Here is an 18,116-nt window from a genome sequence, read left to right as displayed (position 1 = left end):
AAAAAAAAAAAAAAAAAAAAAAAAAAACTCAGACAAGATATATAGCCAAAAAAAAGATTCAAAATTTATAATATTGTAGTATTTTGAACAAAGATACTTCTCTCTCTTAATTTTCTATAATTACTATTATTTTGTTTAGTTGGGTTTGCCATCCAAAAGACAAATAGAAAATTGAAATTAATTAAAATGTTGTGCACTACTAAATCCGACCCAAAACTAAGTTTCCCTTTCCAAAATAGGAAAATAAAATGTTATATATGATGGAAGCCAAGGTGGGTAGAACCAGATATTGTGAATGATGATAGATAGTTATGTACATATTCAAACCCAAAACTAAGTATTTAAAGACTTCAAAACTCCAAAACACTTCTCACCCAGTTAGCGTAGTTGAAGATTGAACAGAAAAATAGAAGCTTTGGGAGAAAGCAAAGCAGCATCTAATCCTTGCAAACTCTAAGCCTTCAAGGTATGGGGAAGAAGAGGTCGCCAACTAGGGTTTAATTTATGTTTCCAAACTTCCCATTTAATTTGATTTCATTTCATTTTAATTTACACCTTTCTTTTCTTTAGGGTTTGTTGTTTTTTCCTTTAATTTTGGAGTATATCGTGAGTTTGAAGCATATAATTAAAACTTGTCTGATTATCTTGATTCTCAGCATATATAAGAATTCAGCCAACTCTTTCTTTGATGGAAATCTCATCGCCCAAATGGTTATCCGAACTGGTAAGCTAATTTTTCTTTTCTTATACTTTGTTCTTCATCTTTGAAATTCGTTTCATGGTTGTGAATTAATATTTTGACTTTTAGGAAATGATGGACTGTGCATATCAACACGAGATCACAAATTATCCCCATGATTACACACTCGATGAGCTCAATTTTCCGACCAATTTTCCGGCGACCGAGAAACTCCTTACTTCGGTCCAACTTGATTCTATTTCCTCTTCCCAGTTTATTTCATTTGGGGATTCACCGGAAATTGAGAAGCTTGATTGTGCGATGGGTAAGGACGAGAGAGGAAAAGATTTGTCGTTTATAATACCCCAAAGTTTGGATGTGAATCAAAATAGGTATGCAATTGGATATGAAGAAGGCCATGACATTACGAAGCGTGCAACAATTGGTAGAACTTCAGGAAATGGTCAACAACATGTTATAGCTGAGAGAAGACGAAGAGAGAAGCTAAGCCAAAGCTTTGCTGCTCTTTCAGCTCTAATCCCCGGCCTCAACAAGGTAAAAATTTGCTCACAATATCCAATTACTAAGAACAAAAAAGGGTTAATCTTAGATTTTGAATTCAATGTGGTTTAACCAAGTTTTAAGGATTTTGAATTCATTTGGTAAGTTGATGTGAAATATGAAAGGGTTAATATTTATGGTGACAGACAGACAAGGCTTCAGTGCTTGGGGGAGCTATCAAGTACGTGAAAGAGCTTCAAGAACGTGTCAAATGGGCTGAGGAAGAAGCAGGAGATGAGGAGGGGAGAGTAATTAAATCAGTTCCTAAGATAGAAACAAGGGTTTTGGAGAGGGATGTTCTTGTGAGAATTCATTGCAAGAAACAAAAAGGCTGTTTTTCAAACATATTAACCCAAATTCAGATGCTTAAGCTAACCATTGTGAATAGCTCCGTTTTGCCATTTGGTCATTCCAGACTTGATATAACCATTATTGCTCAGGTCAAATTCCTTTCTCTCTATTATCACCAAACATAATCACATTTCATTAATATTTTCTACCTTGTTGCAGATGGAGGTTGGTTTCTGCATGACAGCCACAGATCTTGGGAACAAGCTAACACAGACTTTGCTCGAGTTCATATAATCCTTCTTTGGTTATGCGGTTTGTTTCGACCAAGAGTTTAGAAGTTAGAATTTTCTCGCTCTTTTTGTTCTTAAACTTTCTGTATATAAAAAATAAATTCCAAGTTTATGAATATGAATATTAATAAAGCTTAATTACATGAACAAAATGATGCTGGGAAAGATTATATTGTTGGCATTTGGATTAGCTTAATTAATATATGATCAACAATTATGTTTGGTGAGATTGAGTGACGTTATTTCTTATTTAATTTAATTTAAAATTCCTACATTTATTTTTCGGAATTATATTTTTCATCAATTAGCAGATGATCTTGTTTTTTATTTTTTTATTTTTTATAATCATTTTAAAAGTAAATAATTTTAAAATTGTATATATTGTGTTGTGATGAGTAATTTTGGTCCATTGAATTGAGCTATTAATGAAAAATTTTTAGGAAAAAAAATAGTGTTTAAAATGAAAAGAACAAAAACAAAAAGTGTTCATATAAGCATTGACTTTGAATCAGAGATACGGCCAAGCTCCAATTATTGGCGGTTTAACCTAATTTCAATATATACCTCATAGAGATGTCCCAACCAACTCAACAAAAAATAAATTAAATTATCTCAACTTCTTAATCATGTTTTTATATTTGGTAATTTAGAGTTATTTGAATATATGAATTTATATAAATATTTGTTCACATATATGTTTTGTGTCTCCGTGTGCTTGTCTTATTATGGGTTAGGATATACACATATATGAATTGGATTAATTAGCATCTTATTCCGGAGTAGATTATCAAAATCTAGAGCCACGAACTGGTTGGAATGTATAAGGAAATGCATTATTATTTATAAGATTTGTTACAGCTACCGTATCAACTCAATCTTAGCTTAATTTTTATGGTAGATTTGTTTAATAGATTCTTATTCCATTATGGCGAGGAAATAAATATTATACCACTAATTATATCATTTGAGGAGGAGGATAGACATTTTATAGTTTAGGGTACAACTTGTAATATCATGCTCGTAATGTTTGGAGTATGTATATAATAATATAAATTACAAGTGTTGTGTTGTGTTGGGTACTTAGTTGGAATTGACCATCGCAAAATTATGTTGGAATCAAATCCATTAAACATATGTTTAGAATCATGAAAGCATTTAATTAAGTAAATAAACAGTAGAATATTCATTTATGAGCTGTGAAGCTGTTACATATATTAATCGACATGTTGTCGGGATTAAGAAAATGAGAGCCACAAATTGAAAAATAAGGAAATATATATTTAATTAATTGAAAGTTCATTTCAATTTTAGGATGGTACTTTTATTGTTAATTTAAGTAATTTGGAGGGGTTTTCAGCAAACCTAATCTCGGATCTCACCACTCACAAAACTCCGCTGCTTGTCCTGTCTCTAATTCTACTTTACGCGTTTTAATCAGCTTTATTTATTCTTCTCTCTCTCTTTTTAAATTATAAATATATATTAGTATATAGTTAATGATGGAGGGTGAGGTGGCGGGGAATCTTCCCTTAGCCCTTCCAAGGCTTTCACCGATCAAATTGTCACGTTTTAAATTATCATTTGAAATAATATTTTTCTTTTGAAGACAAATTTTAATTATTTGTAGTCAAATGTTAATTGGTGTGTGTGTGTGTGTGTGTTTCCAGGATTGTCGGAGAGAGAAGTGTAATACCCAAGTTTTACGTAAATAAGAAAATAAAAAACTTTCTTTATTGTGGACTTACTGTTTCCAAAATACTTCAGCAGAGAATTAGAAATACAAAAATTAGGGTTCATATAAGGATTTTGCAGCTTAATTACGTCATATTAACATCATCAACTTTTGTATGACTTTGGTATACATATGAGACAAAGCTTTAATTTTTTTAATTTGATTATTGGTTTACGACCTATGCCCAAGATTTGGAATCTAGATTCGACACTTAATGTCTTCGACATTCTCCTGCATCACTTGTGACATAGTCACGTTACTTACTTCTCACATCCAAGAAAAAACGCGCTTAACTATAGAGTTTCTATACTTTAGCCAACGAAAAGGAAAGTGCATCTTGTTTGTATAGGTATTAGCCATCTTATCCTCAGAATTATTTTCATTTGAATGTAATCTCGGTTTATTCATATATTCTTCTTTATTCGAGTATCATGAGGATACACGTGAACTAACTCGTTCTTGATTTTGGGTTATGCTATTTTCAACTTATGGCTCTCATTATTCACACTACAAACAACCAATCTTAAACAATGATATTCAAATCCTTCCCATCCACTTCAACCATTAAAAAAAAAAAAAACACACCCTTTTTCTTTGTATTTGAATTTCATTGCATTTTCACACATTTTTTGCATTTGTTTAACCTCTTTCCCTTTTCATTTTCCTTTTTGAAATTGAAACTCCATTGACATTGTCATTTTGGAGAACCCATGTCGGTTTAAAGAATATAATTTCATTTGGGTCTTTTTTTCGAAGGCATTTTGAGCGTTAGAAAACTATAGGTCTAGAGCGAAAGAGATACTAATAACAAGGGAGAGAATAATTCTTAGAACATGCATCTGAATAAGAAGAGAAACCATAAGGATAATATTACAAATAATATATGCATAAGTTATTGTTAACTAGGGAAACTAATCATGGTTAATTCTATGTTTTGGTGAGTTGAATTATTTATGTATTATAATAATTCATCAACGGTTTCATGTGAATGCAGTGTTGGGTTACTCAAAAAATTCAGCGTAATCAGCCCCCATTATATGACTGGGACATGTATAATTATTTATATAAAACAAATGGAGAAAATTAAAACAATAATAATTCCTATGTTTATTATATTTGATATAACACATGAGATCTCAAATAAAATAACTCCATAAATGGTTGTGCTTTTCATGTCTCCGTTTTTATAAAAATCTTTCCCAGTTCCAATCTTAGCGGCGAAAAATCTCATAAACATTACATATGTGATCTTCCCCTGATATTGTTTAATCAAATTATTAATCTGAAAGTCATTGTGAAAAGAGAGTAGAATCTCTGAGTTAAGATGAACGGTATTAAAAACTGGGTGTTGCATTCAGATTAGAGGGAGGTTTAGATTACATGGGGGTGAGGGAAGTGATTAAACTTTAAGGCACGGAATTGGAGCCATTGTTTGGCCAAGCATTATACCCTTTACCATTTGACCTACGACCAGGCTCCAATCTCGTACAACGTCGCATCTCATTATCATTTCGATTCTGACCAAGTGGCTCACCCAAATTTTTTCCAAATATAAATAAGATTCAGAAATTTGGGAATAGTGTTGCAGTCCAAAGGAAAAGGAGAAAGCGTGAGGAAAATACATGGATTAATTGACCAAAAGAAGTTCAAAATTGAAGTGAAAAGACTAAAGAGCCCCCAAAAGCGGAGGAAGCTGAATTCACACGTGCCAAATCAATTTATATAATGTTTATAATAAATGAAACCGCAAACCGCGTAGGGTAGCACCTATAAAGCTACCTAACAATCTTCTTGCTCGCTTCATTCGATTGTGAACTGATAAACACACACACCCAAACCTTAGTTTTGTTGACCCTTTTCGCAATGGAAATCTCATCTGCAAAATGGTTATCTGATATGGTAAACACTTTTATGCCTAATTTTTTGCCTTTTCAACTTCGTTTTCGCTTCTTTTTTTGCTTGATCTTATGTTTATTGGGTTTTGGTTATAATTAGGATTTGGAATCTGCATTTATGGATGATTTCGAAATGAACCCTTTTGAGTGCACGCTAGACGAGCTCAGTTTCCAAACTTTCTCTGACGAAAGCCACACATCCCACCTAGATCTTGAGAACTCCGTACAAACTCCGCCGCCGCCGCCGGCCAAGCAGCCGAGGACCAGTGGCAGCTGGAACAACTCTTCCACGACCCGTCAAATTGCTTCCATGGCTGCTTCTTCTTCCTCATCACACATCATTTCATTTGGGAATTCCCATTCTTCTTCTCCTCCTGCTTCCAACAAATTAGTTGGGAACAATGGCAATTACAGCAACGTGAAGCCCAAATTCGAGATTGGGTGCGAAGGGAACATTGATTTGTCATCGGTCATCCCTCAAGGTTCCTATGAGAACAATCCAAATTGTTCCCCAAAATACGATGGTGTGGGAATGAAGAGGGGCGCTTCGGCTATGAATTATCGCACCGCTTTGGTTGCTCAAGATCATGTCATAGCTGAGCGAAAGCGTAGAGAAAAGCTCAGCCAGCGATTCGTTGCTCTTTCAGCTCTTATTCCACACCTCAAGAAGGTGAGTACAACATCTAATTTTGACCTTAAAATTCAAGATTTTATTGACATTATTTAACGGATCAAATGGGTTTTTGGTAATAGATGGACAAAGCGTCTATTCTTGGGGATGCAATAACATACATCAAGGATCTTCAAGATCGTTTGAAGGTTGCGGATGAAGAAGCAGCCAAATCAAGAGTGGAATCAGTGGTGTTTGTGAACAGATCCGAGGATGTCTCTGCCGTGGTGGAAGACGATTCCTCAGAGGAAAACAGCTCATCCGACAGAGCCATTCCAGAGATAGAAGCCAGAGTGTCTGGGAAGGATGTTCTGTTGAAGATTCATGGCAAGAAATGCAAAGGCTGCCTTTCAAACATACTAAACCACATAGAGGAGCTTAATCTAACAGTTCTCAACAGCAGTGCCTTGCCATTTGGCAATTTCAGGATTGATATAACCATTATAGCTCAGGTACTGTGGATATTTTTCCATTTCAAAACTGTCATTTCTGGAGAATGAGCTTATTATGGGACTAAATTCATTTGCTTTACTATGTAATTGCAGATGGGTGATGGCTTTTCCATGACAGTGAAGGAGCTAGTGCAGAAACTACGACAGGCTTGCCTACAATTCGTGTAAAATTACAGAGCTTTGCCACTCTCAGTCACAAAGGTTGCCTTTTGCCTACAAAGCTCCAATTAACTGTTGATGATCTGCTTCCATTTTACTCCAGAATATGTTCAGCACGAGGGCGTTTTGTTTTTTAAAAAAATTTCTTTGCATTTTTTTGCGTGGGGCAGATCTTTGACCACGTTAAGGAAATTTAGGATAACAAAACACCCACATGTGCTGTAAATCCAAGACTTTTTTCCCCCCAGTTCCCGTTTTTTTGGGGAGTCTCCTTTGCATACGGATCTATAATTAATTATTGTAAGATGTTGATTATTATGGATTAATTAAGACAACTACAAGGATATTACAACTAATTATCTGGATCTGACAGCTCCATTGCAACTTAATTAAGACAACTCCTGAGTATAAAGAAAACAATTTATGGGGTGTCCGGATAGAGTGGAAGAGAGGAGGAAGAGGAGACAGCCGATGTCCCATTAAGATTACGAGATCTTATATTCCTCTCTATTGTCAACGCTTCATGTTTTATTTCTTAAATTTTAACCAAACCACTTCCAACCATGAATATTCATATAGTCAGCGTCTTAGGTGGGTAGGGCTTACGTGGGATGATGTGATTGGTGATGTTCTGTTACTAGCAGGCCCAATTACCAACATCGAAGGCCTATTGAACTGATGATATTGGGCCGAGAGAATTTCTTTATTTTTGAACTGATTAAATAAATAAATAAAGGGTGCGAAATTAAGGGCGCGACGTGTTCTAGATCCTAATGGATAGTGTTGAAAGATTGGAAGCACCCAACGGCATAGCGATCGGCCGTTGGTATCCATAATTCGCGTTCTGTGTTTCCCAGTAACTGAATTCTGTTATTTCTTTGATCCATGGAGATGGGAGAGATGATCAACGGAACTAACTGCATATCCAAACTGGAACTTCCTGATTTTATATTCCCTTCGAAGGAATCACACTGTTCAACAACACACCAGCCATGCCCATGCGGAAGGAGATTCTGGTGGCCGCATTGGCCGCTACTGCCACTCTGGTAGTCGCCGCCGCCGCGCTGAGGAGATGGAAGCGGAGGAAACAATGGCAGTTGAAGCAAGCACACCGAATTCTCCGCAAATTCGCTCGGGATTGTGCAACTCCCGTACCCAAGTTGTGGCAGATCGCCGATGATTTGGAGTCCGATATGCGGGCCTCCATTGCATCGGATGGAACCCGTGGCAAAGCCACTCTCAAAATGCTCGTCTCTTACGCCGACGCTTTCCCCAATGGGTATTTTTATTTTTTGTTGCTGCCCTTTATCTTTTGAAATTTGAATTGCTAATGGCTTGCATTTGTTATGCTTGTATTTGGGTGATAGAGATGAGGAAGGGTTTTATTATGGGGTTAATTTGCGGGGAACCAATTTCTTGATTTTGTGCGCTCGGCTTGGGGGAAAGAACGCACCCATCTCTGATATTCATCGCGAGGAGATTTCGATCCCTTCCAATGTGATGAATGGTAATTCTGAGGTTCGTTTTACCTACACTTCGACTTATGGTACTGAATCATGGTTCAGATTGTATCCCACCTCAGGAATTAGAATTTGAGCACTCCCCTTTATCACAATTAGATTATGATCAGTGGCTTTGGCGAAGGTTTTATTTGAATTTTGTTGGAAACAGGATCTGTTCGACTTCATTGCTGCGGAGGTTGCAAAATTTGTTTCCGCTCATCCAGAGAATGAAAATGAACCGGTGAAGAGGACGGAGCTGGGCTTTACGTTATCATATCCAGTGGATGATGCTGCGGCCACATTGGGAAATGTAATTAAATGGGATAGTTTCTCCGCTGATGACACAGTTGAGTATAATCACTCCCGTCCCTTTGCATTCTCTCACATAGTATTTTCATAGAACTACAACAATCTATGGTGAATAAATGATCATTCAGACGGAGATTAACACAATGCAGACGATTTAAATCCCTATGTTATTCTGATGGACCTGTTTTGAATCTATATCACATGTTATAGAAAATTTGCCACTTTTATCTACTATTGATGGAATATGATGGACATCTCTTACATGGCTGAAACCAAATATAATTATGAACTCAGGTTGGAAAGAATATGGTGAAAAACATCAACCGGGCTTTGAATAAGCATGGTGTGAACCTTCGTGTCTCTGCAATGGTATGCAGCTGTATATTTGAACCAAAAGTTCCTTTTCACAAAACTAGTTCCAGGCTTCCAGCTTTGTTGTGATATTTTCGATTTTTTGAGTAGGTTGATGATACTGTTGGGAATTTAGCTGGAGGTAGATACTACTGCAGGGATAGTGTTGCTGCTATAACTTTAGGCATGGGCACGAATGCTGCTTATATAGAATCAGCACAAGAACTTGCTCACTTAAATGGACCATCACGAACGTCAAGGGAGATGGTTAGTAAGATTAGCCAACTAAATGGTATTGCAACTTGAAGATCAGTCTCATGCTGTTCTTATATTGCAGGGAATCAGCATGGAGTGGGGAAATTTTCGTTCACCGCACCTTCCAATAACCGAGTTTGATGCTTGTCTAGATTCTGAAAGTTTAAACCCCGGTAGTCAGGTATGGCAGATTGTAGATCGATCGTAACCGCTCATACTCGAAGAGAATCCTAATCTAGATTGGCTAACAATTCTTCAATTATCTCAGGTATTCCAAAAGTTGGTATCAGGAACCTATTTGGGAGAGATTGTGAGAAGAGTCCTGGTAAAAATGGCACAGGAAACATTATTATTTGGGGATCCCGTACCTCCAAAGCTTATGACCCCTTATCTGCTAAGGTATTGACATTCGTTTTCAAGCAGTCCGGTATTATTAGTTGCAACACAACAGTTAATTAAACGGTAGTTAGTACGACAGTTTGGAAAACAATGCAAAGCTGGGCTAATTGAGCATATTTCCATCCTAAAACTGAACTGGAGTGGCTTATTTTTGTGATAACGCTGTGAAATCTGGTTTATGGATTTACATGACGATTGCATCTTGAAACGAACAAATACCGAACCATATTGAACAATTGACAATTGACAATTTGACTTATATCGATTTTGTTATAGGTCACCTGATATGGCTGCAATGCATCAGGATACTTCAGAAGATCGAGAAGTTGTCAACGAAAAGCTGAAAGAAATTTTTGGGGTGAGGATCATTAAAGCATTGAACACTGATCAATTTTTTCCTCCTCCCACACCACATAGATCAGATCATGAACTTCTTATAGTTATAGACCCTTAGTATACAATAGGGATGATGGGGGTGTTTTCAAATTAGTCTCTATTATATATCAAAGCATGCATTTAGTTGCACTTCTCTTCCACACTGGTTGACATGTTCTCTATGAATGCAAGATAACTGATTCTACTCCAATGGCAAGAGAAATTGTTGCTGAGGTGTGCGATGTCGTGTCAGAACGTGCAGCCCGTCTTGCTGGAGCTGGCATTGTGGGGATCGTTAAGAAGCTGGGGAGGATTGAAAACAAAAGAAACATAGTGACAGTGGAAGGTGGGCTTTACGAGCATTACAGGGTGTTTAGAAACTATCTCAATAGTAGCATATGGGAAATGCTTGGAAATGAACTTTCAGACAATGTGATAGTGGAACATTCTCATGGGGGGTCCGGCGCTGGAGCTGTGTTCCTTGCTTCATCCCAGAAAGAAAATTTTGATTTCTAACTTTTCAAAATTTTATAAGAAACTAGATCATTCTTTTTCTTCTTCACTTGTAAGCATATATAGCTATAGTTGAAGGGGGGAAGTGTTGTTCCCTTTCTTATGTCACTTCAACTTTTCCCAAACTACGTCAGTTGAAGGAAACCAAATAGAGTTGCCTGTTTTCTACAATAGATTATGCCAAACCATACTAAACAATCTGAAACCTCTCTCCTTCTCTTTAAAATGGACCGGGCCAGGACATTAAAGCTTTTGCCGGTTCAGGAATATAGACAAACTGATATACTGGAAGTTATTGTTTTTTGTGGGTATCTGAGGACATAAAGGCTAAAGCAATGGCAGGAAATTTGGCGTATTGAATTGTGCAGTGATGGTGTAGAGATTGGTGCACATGGTGAAGTCCAACAGTGACAGCCCTGCCTAGACTTAGATAAATGGATATCAGGTGTCGTTTACCCCTAAAAAAGAAAATGGTGTCTATTATTGTTCAAACCATGCTTTGTTTTGTTTTGTTTTGTTTTGTTCTGTTCTGTGAGAAGTGAAGGTGAGAGTTCAGACTGAGAAGCCATAGAGAGAGAGAGAAAGAGAGGGGACAAAATGTTCACAGCCCAAGACAAAGAATAGCAAGTGAGATAACGTGTTTTGTGGTGTGAAGTTTTTTTATTATTTTCTTTTTTTCCTTATTCTCATGCAGTGCAATGCAATTGGCAAGAGGGATTCGAAAATTTAAAACACACCCACCAACTTGATCCCACAATGGCTGTGTTCCTTGGATTGGACGCAATCGCCTGTATGTGTTTATTTTATCCATGTTCCCTCTTCCTTCAACTGAGTTGAACTCGTCCTAACCACCATACCCATCATCTCATAAATTTGGTCAAATATGTGATATCCACACATTTCCCTCTTCACTTGGAAAGGGAAATAGAAAAAGAAATGACCCTTTGGTTACGGTAGGATGGTGCCTGTAAACCCAACATCGCAGGGCATTGGATCCAATATTGAATGATGTCGGATTCTGAATTCTCATGCATCTCAATCCATCATCATCATTTAACATTTTCTTATTCACCATGCTGCTGCTGCTGCTGCTGCTGATGATGAAAGTATATATCTCAAACATCGAGACAAGGGTAAAAGAAAATTAGAATTTTACAATGCGAAGGATACCTCCCCACTATGGCGTCGCTTTCTTTGTCCTGGAAGGAGGACTGCTTCGTCATTTTGCTACTATCGGGGGACCAATCTGGGGTGAGTTTGTCGATTAGCGATGTCCCGTAAGGACGAGGGTCACAGGCTTAAGCAAGCTGCAGCCCTTAGAGTAAAGGTAGTTTGTGACTATTTCTGGGACTTGTGGGGCCTGCGAGTGTGTGAGTGTGTGTAAATTTAAGAACCAAAGATGGTTTTGGCCTTTGGATTGGAGTTTGAGTAACCTTATCTCTACAACACACAAACCCACCAACTATTATCACCTCTTTTCATCATCACTCTTCACTCCTTTCTTCAACCCACTTACTCTTACCAAAGGTGCAGACAGGGCTGCAAACACAAAATCGCAGAACCATGAAAAAACAGCCGAAGTTATGGCAAAAGTCGTTCTAAAGTTCAGTGTCTTGTCAACCCTGCTGTTTATTCATCATGTCCAATATAAATGTTCACATTAAGATATGAACTTTATATTGTAAAGTCAAAGACCTTCAAATTTTTGGAATCGAAAAAATATATTTATATATAATGTGCGATATGATTCACTTTATTGAGGTTCTTGTTCCCTCACTGAGCTCTCTCGCTCCCTCCCCCAATTTCAAACTAACTCTGCAAATTTGAAGAACAGCCGGAAAAATCCCACATTTCCCATTCCATCAACAAACCCACAAACAAAATGCGCCTTCTTCTTGTTTTCCTCTGTCTTCTCCAACTCCAACTCCACATTCACCATTCTCTTTCTGCTGGTGTTTCTGAGTATCGTGCCCTTCTCTCCCTCAAAACCTCCATTACTGGCGACCCCAAATCCTCTCTCTCTTCCTGGAACGCCTCCACCAGTCACTGTACTTGGTTTGGGGTCACTTGCGATTTCCGTCGCCATGTCATTGCCTTAGACCTCTCTGGTCTCGGCCTTTCCGGTTCCCTTTCCCCTGATGTTGCCTTTTTAAGATTTCTTACTAATCTTTCTCTTGCTGCCAATGAGTTTTCTGGTCCAATCCCGCTGGAGATTTCTTCACTCTCTTACCTTCGGTTCCTTAACCTCTCTAATAATGTGTTCGATGGATCGTTCCCTTCGCGGCTTTCAGAGCTCCAGAATCTGCAGGTTCTTGACTTGTATAATAACAATATGACTGGAGATTTCCCCGTTGTGATCACTGAAATGTTGAGCCTTCGCCATCTGCATTTGGGTGGAAATTTCTTTACCGGACGGATCCCGTCGGAGGTTGGTCGGCTGCAGTCTTTGGAGTACTTGGCGGTTTCCGGTAACGAACTTGGCGGTCCGATACCGCCCGAGATTGGAAACTTGAAGAACCTTCGAGAGCTCTACATTGGCTACTTTAACGCCTACGACGGCGGTATTCCGGCCGAGATTGGGAATTTGTCGGAGTTGGTACGGTTGGACGCTGCGAACTGTGGACTGTCTGGACGGATTCCGCCGGAGCTCGGAAAGCTGAAGAGCCTTGATACTCTGTTTCTCCAAGTTAATGCTCTATCTGGGCCACTGACGCCGGAGATTGGAGAGTTGAACAACTTGAAGTCGTTGGATTTGTCGAACAATATGCTTGTGGGTGAGATTCCCGTATCGTTCGCCGAGTTGAAGAACTTGACGCTGTTGAATCTGTTTAGAAACAAGCTACATGGAGGGATTCCTTCCTTTATTGGCGACTTGCCGAAGCTGGAGGTGTTGCAGTTATGGGAGAATAATTTCACGGAAGCGATTCCACAGAACCTGGGGAAGAACGGAATGCTTCGGATTCTGGATATTTCTTCCAACAAGCTGACTGGAACTCTCCCTCCTGATGTGTGCTACGGTAATCGGCTTCAAACTCTGATCGCATTGAGCAATTTTTTGTTCGGTCCGATTCCAGAATCGCTAGGCAAATGCGTTTCACTTAATCGTATTCGTATGGGGGAAAATTTTCTCAATGGATCCATTCCGAAGGGGCTTCTGAGTCTGCCCAAGCTCTCTCAGGTGGAGTTACAGGACAATCTTCTCTCCGGCGAATTCCCAATAACCGACTCAATCTCAAAGAATCTCGGCCAGATTAGTCTCTCGAACAACCGACTCACCGGATCGATTCCACCTACAATCGCCAACTTCTCCGGCGTCCAGAAACTACTTCTCGACGGAAACAAGTTCTCCGGTCAAATCCCACCTGAGATTGGGCGGTTACAGCAACTTTCGAAGATTGATTTCAGTAACAATAAGTTATCGGGTCCAATCGCGCCGGAGATTAGCCAATGCAAGCTTCTAACCTTCGCCGATCTCAGTCGAAACGAGCTCTCGGGAGAAATTCCGATCGAGATTACCAGTATGAGGATATTAAATTACCTGAATCTCTCAAGAAACCATTTAGTCGGCGGAATCCCTGCTTCCATAGCCAGAATGCAGAGTTTAACCTCTGTGGATTTCTCATACAACAACCTCTCTGGTTTAGTTCCGGTAACTGGGCAATTCAGTTACTTCAATTATACTTCGTTTGTGGGCAATCCCGATCTCTGCGGACCATATTTGGGGCCATGCAAAGATGGGGTTGCCAATAGCAATTACCAACAACGCTTAAAGGGCCCTCTCTTTGCTTCCCTCAAGCTCCTCCTTGTAATTGGTCTGCTTCTTTGCTCAATTGCATTTGCAGTTGCTGCCATCATCAAAGCTAGATCGCTAAAGAAAGCCAGTGAGTCTCGGGCTTGGAAATTAACATCCTTCCAACGCCTAGATTACACAGTTGATGATGTTCTTGATTGCTTGAAAGAGGATAACATTATTGGAAAAGGAGGGGGTGGCATTGTCTATAAAGGGGTGATGCCAAGTGGTGACCATGTCGCCGTCAAAAGGCTGCCAGCGATGAGCCGTGGATCGTCCCACGACCATGGATTCAACGCTGAGATACAAACTCTTGGGAGGATTCGACACCGACATATCGTTAGACTATTGGGGTTTTGTTCAAACCATGAGACTAATCTTTTGATTTATGAGTATATGCCTAACGGGAGCTTGGGGGAAGTTCTTCATGGCAAAAAAGGGGGTCACCTTCAGTGGGATACAAGGTACAAGATTGCTATTGAAGCCGCTAAAGGGCTTTGCTATCTCCACCACGATTGCTCGCCACTCATTGTTCATCGCGATGTGAAATCAAACAACATACTTCTTGACACTAATTTTGAAGCTCACGTCGCTGATTTTGGTCTGGCCAAGTTCTTACAGGATTCCGGCACTTCTGAGTGCATGTCTGCTATTGCTGGTTCTTATGGATATATTGCCCCAGGTATGATTCCAAGCTTGAAACTTTATGTCAATCATTTATATGCAGCAGACCAAGAAGCAACCTTCTTCCTAATATTCTTTAAGGACTCGAAATTTGAATCTTCACTCTTGTTTTGAAGTGTTTTAGCCTTATTTTTCTATGACTCGCATGAATATATGATCTGTAGTTTGACTTGGGAGCTTGATATTGAACTGAAGAATGTGGCTAAATTCTGTGTCCTGAGAACATTAATGGTGATCATCTTTGCAAGTCAATGAATGAATCATAAAAGCATGCTTTTGACTGCATCCAAAGTTCTCTTCATTGTTTAACCATTATGGATTGCTTTCCATTTCAAGTCCAAAGTTGGACGATGAATGGTGTGAAAATTGTTACTTTTCTGGAAGGTAACACATTCAATGGTTCTGCTTCTTGAGATATTTCTGATCCTTTTTCTTCCCTCCAGAATATGCCTACACGCTAAAAGTCGATGAGAAGAGTGATGTATATAGTTTTGGAGTCGTCTTGTTGGAGCTCGTTAGTGGAAGAAAACCGGTCGGAGAATTTGGTGATGGTGTGGACATAGTTCAATGGGTTAGAAAAATGACAGACTCAAACAAGGAAGAGGTAGTGAAAATCCTTGATCCAAGGCTCTCCTCCATTCCTCGCCACGAAGTGATGCACGTCTTCTACGTCGCAATGCTGTGCGTTGAAGAACAGGCGGTAGAGCGCCCGACAATGCGAGAAGTGATCCAAATCCTATCGGAGATTCCACAGCCACCATGTTCAAAACGGGAAGACTCAACACTCCCCAACTCCTCACCACCACCACCAACACCAGCATTAGCCGCCGCATTAGACATTCAAACAACAGGACCCGAGAACAAAAAAGACCAGCAGCAGCCGCCAGCAGATCTTCTTAGCACTTGAACACAACTGTCTATCATTAAAAGAAAACAAAACAAAAGAAAGAAGACAGCTTAGGCTCTCTTGTAGCTGCAATGTCGTTAATTATCTTTTGGGGGAGGAGGGGATTAAGGTTTACGGTAGTAATGTTGTTCAAAGGTTTCTTCTTTTCTCATTAATTTTCGCTAATTTTTCCAGACAGAGGAAATCAAGAAAGGTACGCACAGAGTGGGTGTCAGAACAAGAAGACTGAAAGTGGTGGGGAACCCAATTGAAAATTTGGAAACTCATTCTCTAAGTACACCAAAATATTCTTTAACAAATAACATTAAAAAAAAATCATATCTTTTCTTTTCTCTTTTGATTTTGGTTTTGATGACCTCGAAAATAGCACTTCCACCACAAAAAGATTGCTTTTTTCACAGTAATTGAAGCGATTGTTGAATACGAAGCAAGCAACCCACATGGGTGGTGGAGATGTCTATTATTAATATTATGTTCATTTAATATTTCTACCTTACAATAAAAAAAATGTCCACGTTATCTGCGTTACATTTAATACAAGGTCAACTGACACCATATATTGAAATTGGCATATCTTCTCAGCTTCTGATGAAGGTAACTCCCTTCTCAATGCTCCCTACCAACTCTTTCTTCGCTTTCTCCAATCCAATCCTGTCAAAATCAATACTCAATCCATATTCAACCTCATGCTTGTTCAACAACTTCGCATTTTGGCGTACCTTTCATACTCATTCAGTGCCCCAAGCCCGTACACTTCTTCCATCCCATTGCGACCCAGTCGTACTTTTGATGCAAAGAATGGAAGTTCAGTCACCTGTACCAAGCAAACATATAATCTCAGCTCAACATTATTCACATTCCTGAAAAGGAATAGGCCAATAATTTGTACAAAACATGCATACCTGAGAAGCCACGAACGCGCATTCCACAACACCAGCATCTCCTCTTAAGCCCCTCAGGCATGCATCTGCAAACTTAACAGCCGCATACGCCTACACATTTTTACCATATATTGGTCAATATAGCATTTCTGGTTACCCTTCGTACTTTTTTCTTCTATTTTCTACATTTATGGTACCCAAACAATCTAACCCATTAGATGATGAAAAGGGTTGAAGAGAAACCGACCATGGAGAGAGTTGCTGAACCAGCTCCTGCTTTGGCCTGGAGGCAGTGTCAAATTGGTATAATAAGCTATTGTGATAGTGATGATAAGAATACAGCACAGTGGATTCAACAGTAATAGCACACAAGCCCACCGATTTTAAAACTTGTTCGCGAGAAAGAGGTTTCCACACCCTTGTAAGGAATGTTTTGTTCTCCTCTCTAAGTGGGATCTCACATGTAAAAATCTGTTTGAGCATTTCTGGTTATAGCACATATCGAGTACAACAAACAAATGAATTCTTTACCTCCACAACTTCTGTTCCACCATTTTGAATCCTATCAGTCAGGTAAATAGTCTCTTCTTGTGTGAAAGAACTTGGAGGCTTGACCTATACACAAGAACACAACCAGAAATGTAACTAAAACAAATCAAGGACATCGTGTAATTTAATCAAATCAGAAACCAGTACAAACCTGAGATAGAAGGGGCAAAATGGTTACACCAGCATGACCGCCAACAACTGGAACATCAACATCCCGAGGATCAAGACCCAATACTTCTGCCTGATAAAGACAGAATAACATGAAGACATGACATAAGTTAAGTGAAGATAGACAACCATGATCTAATAAAAGGGAACGAGCCTAATGGACTATGGCATACCACAAAGGTATTGGCTCTGACGACGTCGAGCATCGTAACTCCTAGAAGTCGATTTGGATCATAAGTTCCAGCCTTCTTGAAAACTTCAGCTGCAATGGGCACGGTGGAGTTCACAGGATTACTGATCAGATTGACAATGGCTCTTGGACAACTCTTTGCAATCCCTTCACACAGAGTCCTAACAATTCCTGCATTGATTTTGAATAGATCATCCCTTGTCATTCCTGGTTTTCGAGGAACACCTGCAGGGATAATAACAAGATCCATGCCAGTAAGCGCAGCCTCCAGCTGCTGCTGCCCCAAGAATCCACGCACCTACATTTTCAGTAATATTCTCAATATGCTATCCATTTCAATTCCCCGCTTCAAATGCGAATATACGATAGTTTCCTCACAGTCTCTTGAATCTCTTACAACTCATATCCCATAACACGTTATCATTTTAAATTGTAGGAAACAAAAACCCAATAGAATACAGACAAAAAAAAAAAAAAAAAAAAAAAAAAAAAAAAAAAAAAAAAAAAAAAAAAA

At 38.9% G+C, this 18,116-nt stretch overlaps 5 protein-coding genes across 6 annotated transcripts in view; 4 read left to right on the top strand and 1 right to left on the bottom strand.

Moving 5' to 3' along the window:
• Positions 1–683: 683 nt before the first annotated feature.
• LOC111453758 (transcription factor bHLH25-like) lies at positions 684–1,825 on the top strand. Its single transcript, XM_023094980.1, has 4 exons — positions 684–724; positions 809–1,234; positions 1,387–1,680; positions 1,751–1,825. The coding sequence occupies exons 1-4, from the start codon at positions 689–691 to the stop codon at positions 1,823–1,825; spliced, it is 831 nt and encodes a 276-aa protein (XP_022950748.1). The 5' UTR covers positions 684–688.
• A 3,502-nt stretch (positions 1,826–5,327) lies between these two features.
• Positions 5,328–6,932, top strand: LOC111453555 (transcription factor bHLH19-like). The gene is made up of 4 exons (XM_023094692.1): positions 5,328–5,452; positions 5,549–6,118; positions 6,202–6,570; positions 6,664–6,932. Exons 1-4 carry the CDS (start codon positions 5,417–5,419, stop codon positions 6,736–6,738), a joined length of 1,050 nt encoding a protein of 349 aa, XP_022950460.1. The 5' UTR covers positions 5,328–5,416; the 3' UTR covers positions 6,739–6,932.
• A 556-nt stretch (positions 6,933–7,488) lies between these two features.
• LOC111453003 (probable hexokinase-like 2 protein) lies at positions 7,489–10,598 on the top strand. Its single transcript, XM_023093911.1, has 9 exons — positions 7,489–8,008; positions 8,097–8,247; positions 8,401–8,577; positions 8,835–8,909; positions 9,003–9,158; positions 9,229–9,327; positions 9,415–9,545; positions 9,822–9,903; positions 10,113–10,598. The coding sequence occupies exons 1-9, from the start codon at positions 7,722–7,724 to the stop codon at positions 10,434–10,436; spliced, it is 1,482 nt and encodes a 493-aa protein (XP_022949679.1). The 5' UTR covers positions 7,489–7,721; the 3' UTR covers positions 10,437–10,598.
• Positions 10,599–12,156: 1,558 nt separating this feature from the next.
• LOC111453404 (leucine-rich repeat receptor-like serine/threonine-protein kinase BAM1) lies at positions 12,157–15,991 on the top strand. Its single transcript, XM_023094491.1, has 2 exons — positions 12,157–14,905; positions 15,351–15,991. Exons 1-2 carry the CDS (start codon positions 12,316–12,318, stop codon positions 15,812–15,814), a joined length of 3,054 nt encoding a protein of 1,017 aa, XP_022950259.1. The 5' UTR covers positions 12,157–12,315; the 3' UTR covers positions 15,815–15,991.
• Positions 15,992–16,230: 239 nt separating this feature from the next.
• The window catches only part of LOC111453405 (malate dehydrogenase, glyoxysomal-like), a 2,731-nt gene continuing 845 nt past the window's right edge, over positions 16,231–18,116 (bottom strand). For both annotated transcript variants that reach the window (XM_023094492.1, XM_023094494.1), the window contains exons 3-9: positions 17,586–17,900; positions 17,396–17,485; positions 17,227–17,310; positions 16,943–16,978; positions 16,717–16,806; positions 16,534–16,628; positions 16,231–16,465 (exon numbers count right to left, since the gene is read on the bottom strand). In XM_023094492.1, the coding sequence (XP_022950260.1) occupies positions 16,393–16,465; positions 16,534–16,628; positions 16,717–16,806; positions 16,943–16,978; positions 17,227–17,310; positions 17,396–17,485; positions 17,586–17,900 (783 nt within the window). In that variant the 3' untranslated portion in view covers positions 16,231–16,392. The remainder of the gene's footprint in view (positions 16,466–16,533; positions 16,629–16,716; positions 16,807–16,942; positions 16,979–17,226; positions 17,311–17,395; positions 17,486–17,585; positions 17,901–18,116) is intronic.

The sequence above is a fragment of the Cucurbita moschata genome, unplaced genomic scaffold (assembly GCF_002738365.1).
Source record: "Cucurbita moschata cultivar Rifu unplaced genomic scaffold, Cmos_1.0 Cmo_Scf00015, whole genome shotgun sequence".
NCBI lineage: Eukaryota > Viridiplantae > Streptophyta > Magnoliopsida > Cucurbitales > Cucurbitaceae > Cucurbita > Cucurbita moschata.
Note: the sequence above shows the minus strand (reverse complement) of the source record. Positions and strands in the feature narration are given on the sequence as shown.

Coding starts and splice junctions, on each gene's coding strand:
- LOC111453404 (XM_023094491.1), top strand. CDS start 12,316: ATGCGCCTTCTTCTTGTTTTCCTCTGTCTTCTCCAACTCCAACTCCAC. Junction 14,906..15,350: donor TTATGGATATATTGCCCCAG/GTATGATTCCAA, acceptor TCTTCCCTCCAG/AATATGCCTACACGCTAAAA.
- LOC111453555 (XM_023094692.1), top strand. CDS start 5,417: ATGGAAATCTCATCTGCAAAATGGTTATCTGATATG. Junction 6,119..6,201: donor TTATTCCACACCTCAAGAAG/GTGAGTACAACA, acceptor TTTTGGTAATAG/ATGGACAAAGCGTCTATTCT. Junction 6,571..6,663: donor ATATAACCATTATAGCTCAG/GTACTGTGGATA, acceptor ATGTAATTGCAG/ATGGGTGATGGCTTTTCCAT.
- LOC111453758 (XM_023094980.1), top strand. CDS start 689: ATGGAAATCTCATCGCCCAAATGGTTATCCGAACTG. Junction 725..808: donor CCAAATGGTTATCCGAACTG/GTAAGCTAATTT, acceptor TTTGACTTTTAG/GAAATGATGGACTGTGCATA. Junction 1,681..1,750: donor ATATAACCATTATTGCTCAG/GTCAAATTCCTT, acceptor ACCTTGTTGCAG/ATGGAGGTTGGTTTCTGCAT.
- LOC111453003 (XM_023093911.1), top strand. CDS start 7,722: ATGCCCATGCGGAAGGAGATTCTGGTGGCCGCATTGGCCGCTACTGCC. Junction 8,009..8,096: donor GCCGACGCTTTCCCCAATGG/GTATTTTTATTT, acceptor TTTGGGTGATAG/AGATGAGGAAGGGTTTTATT. Junction 8,578..8,834: donor GTTTCTCCGCTGATGACACA/GTTGAGTATAAT, acceptor TTATGAACTCAG/GTTGGAAAGAATATGGTGAA.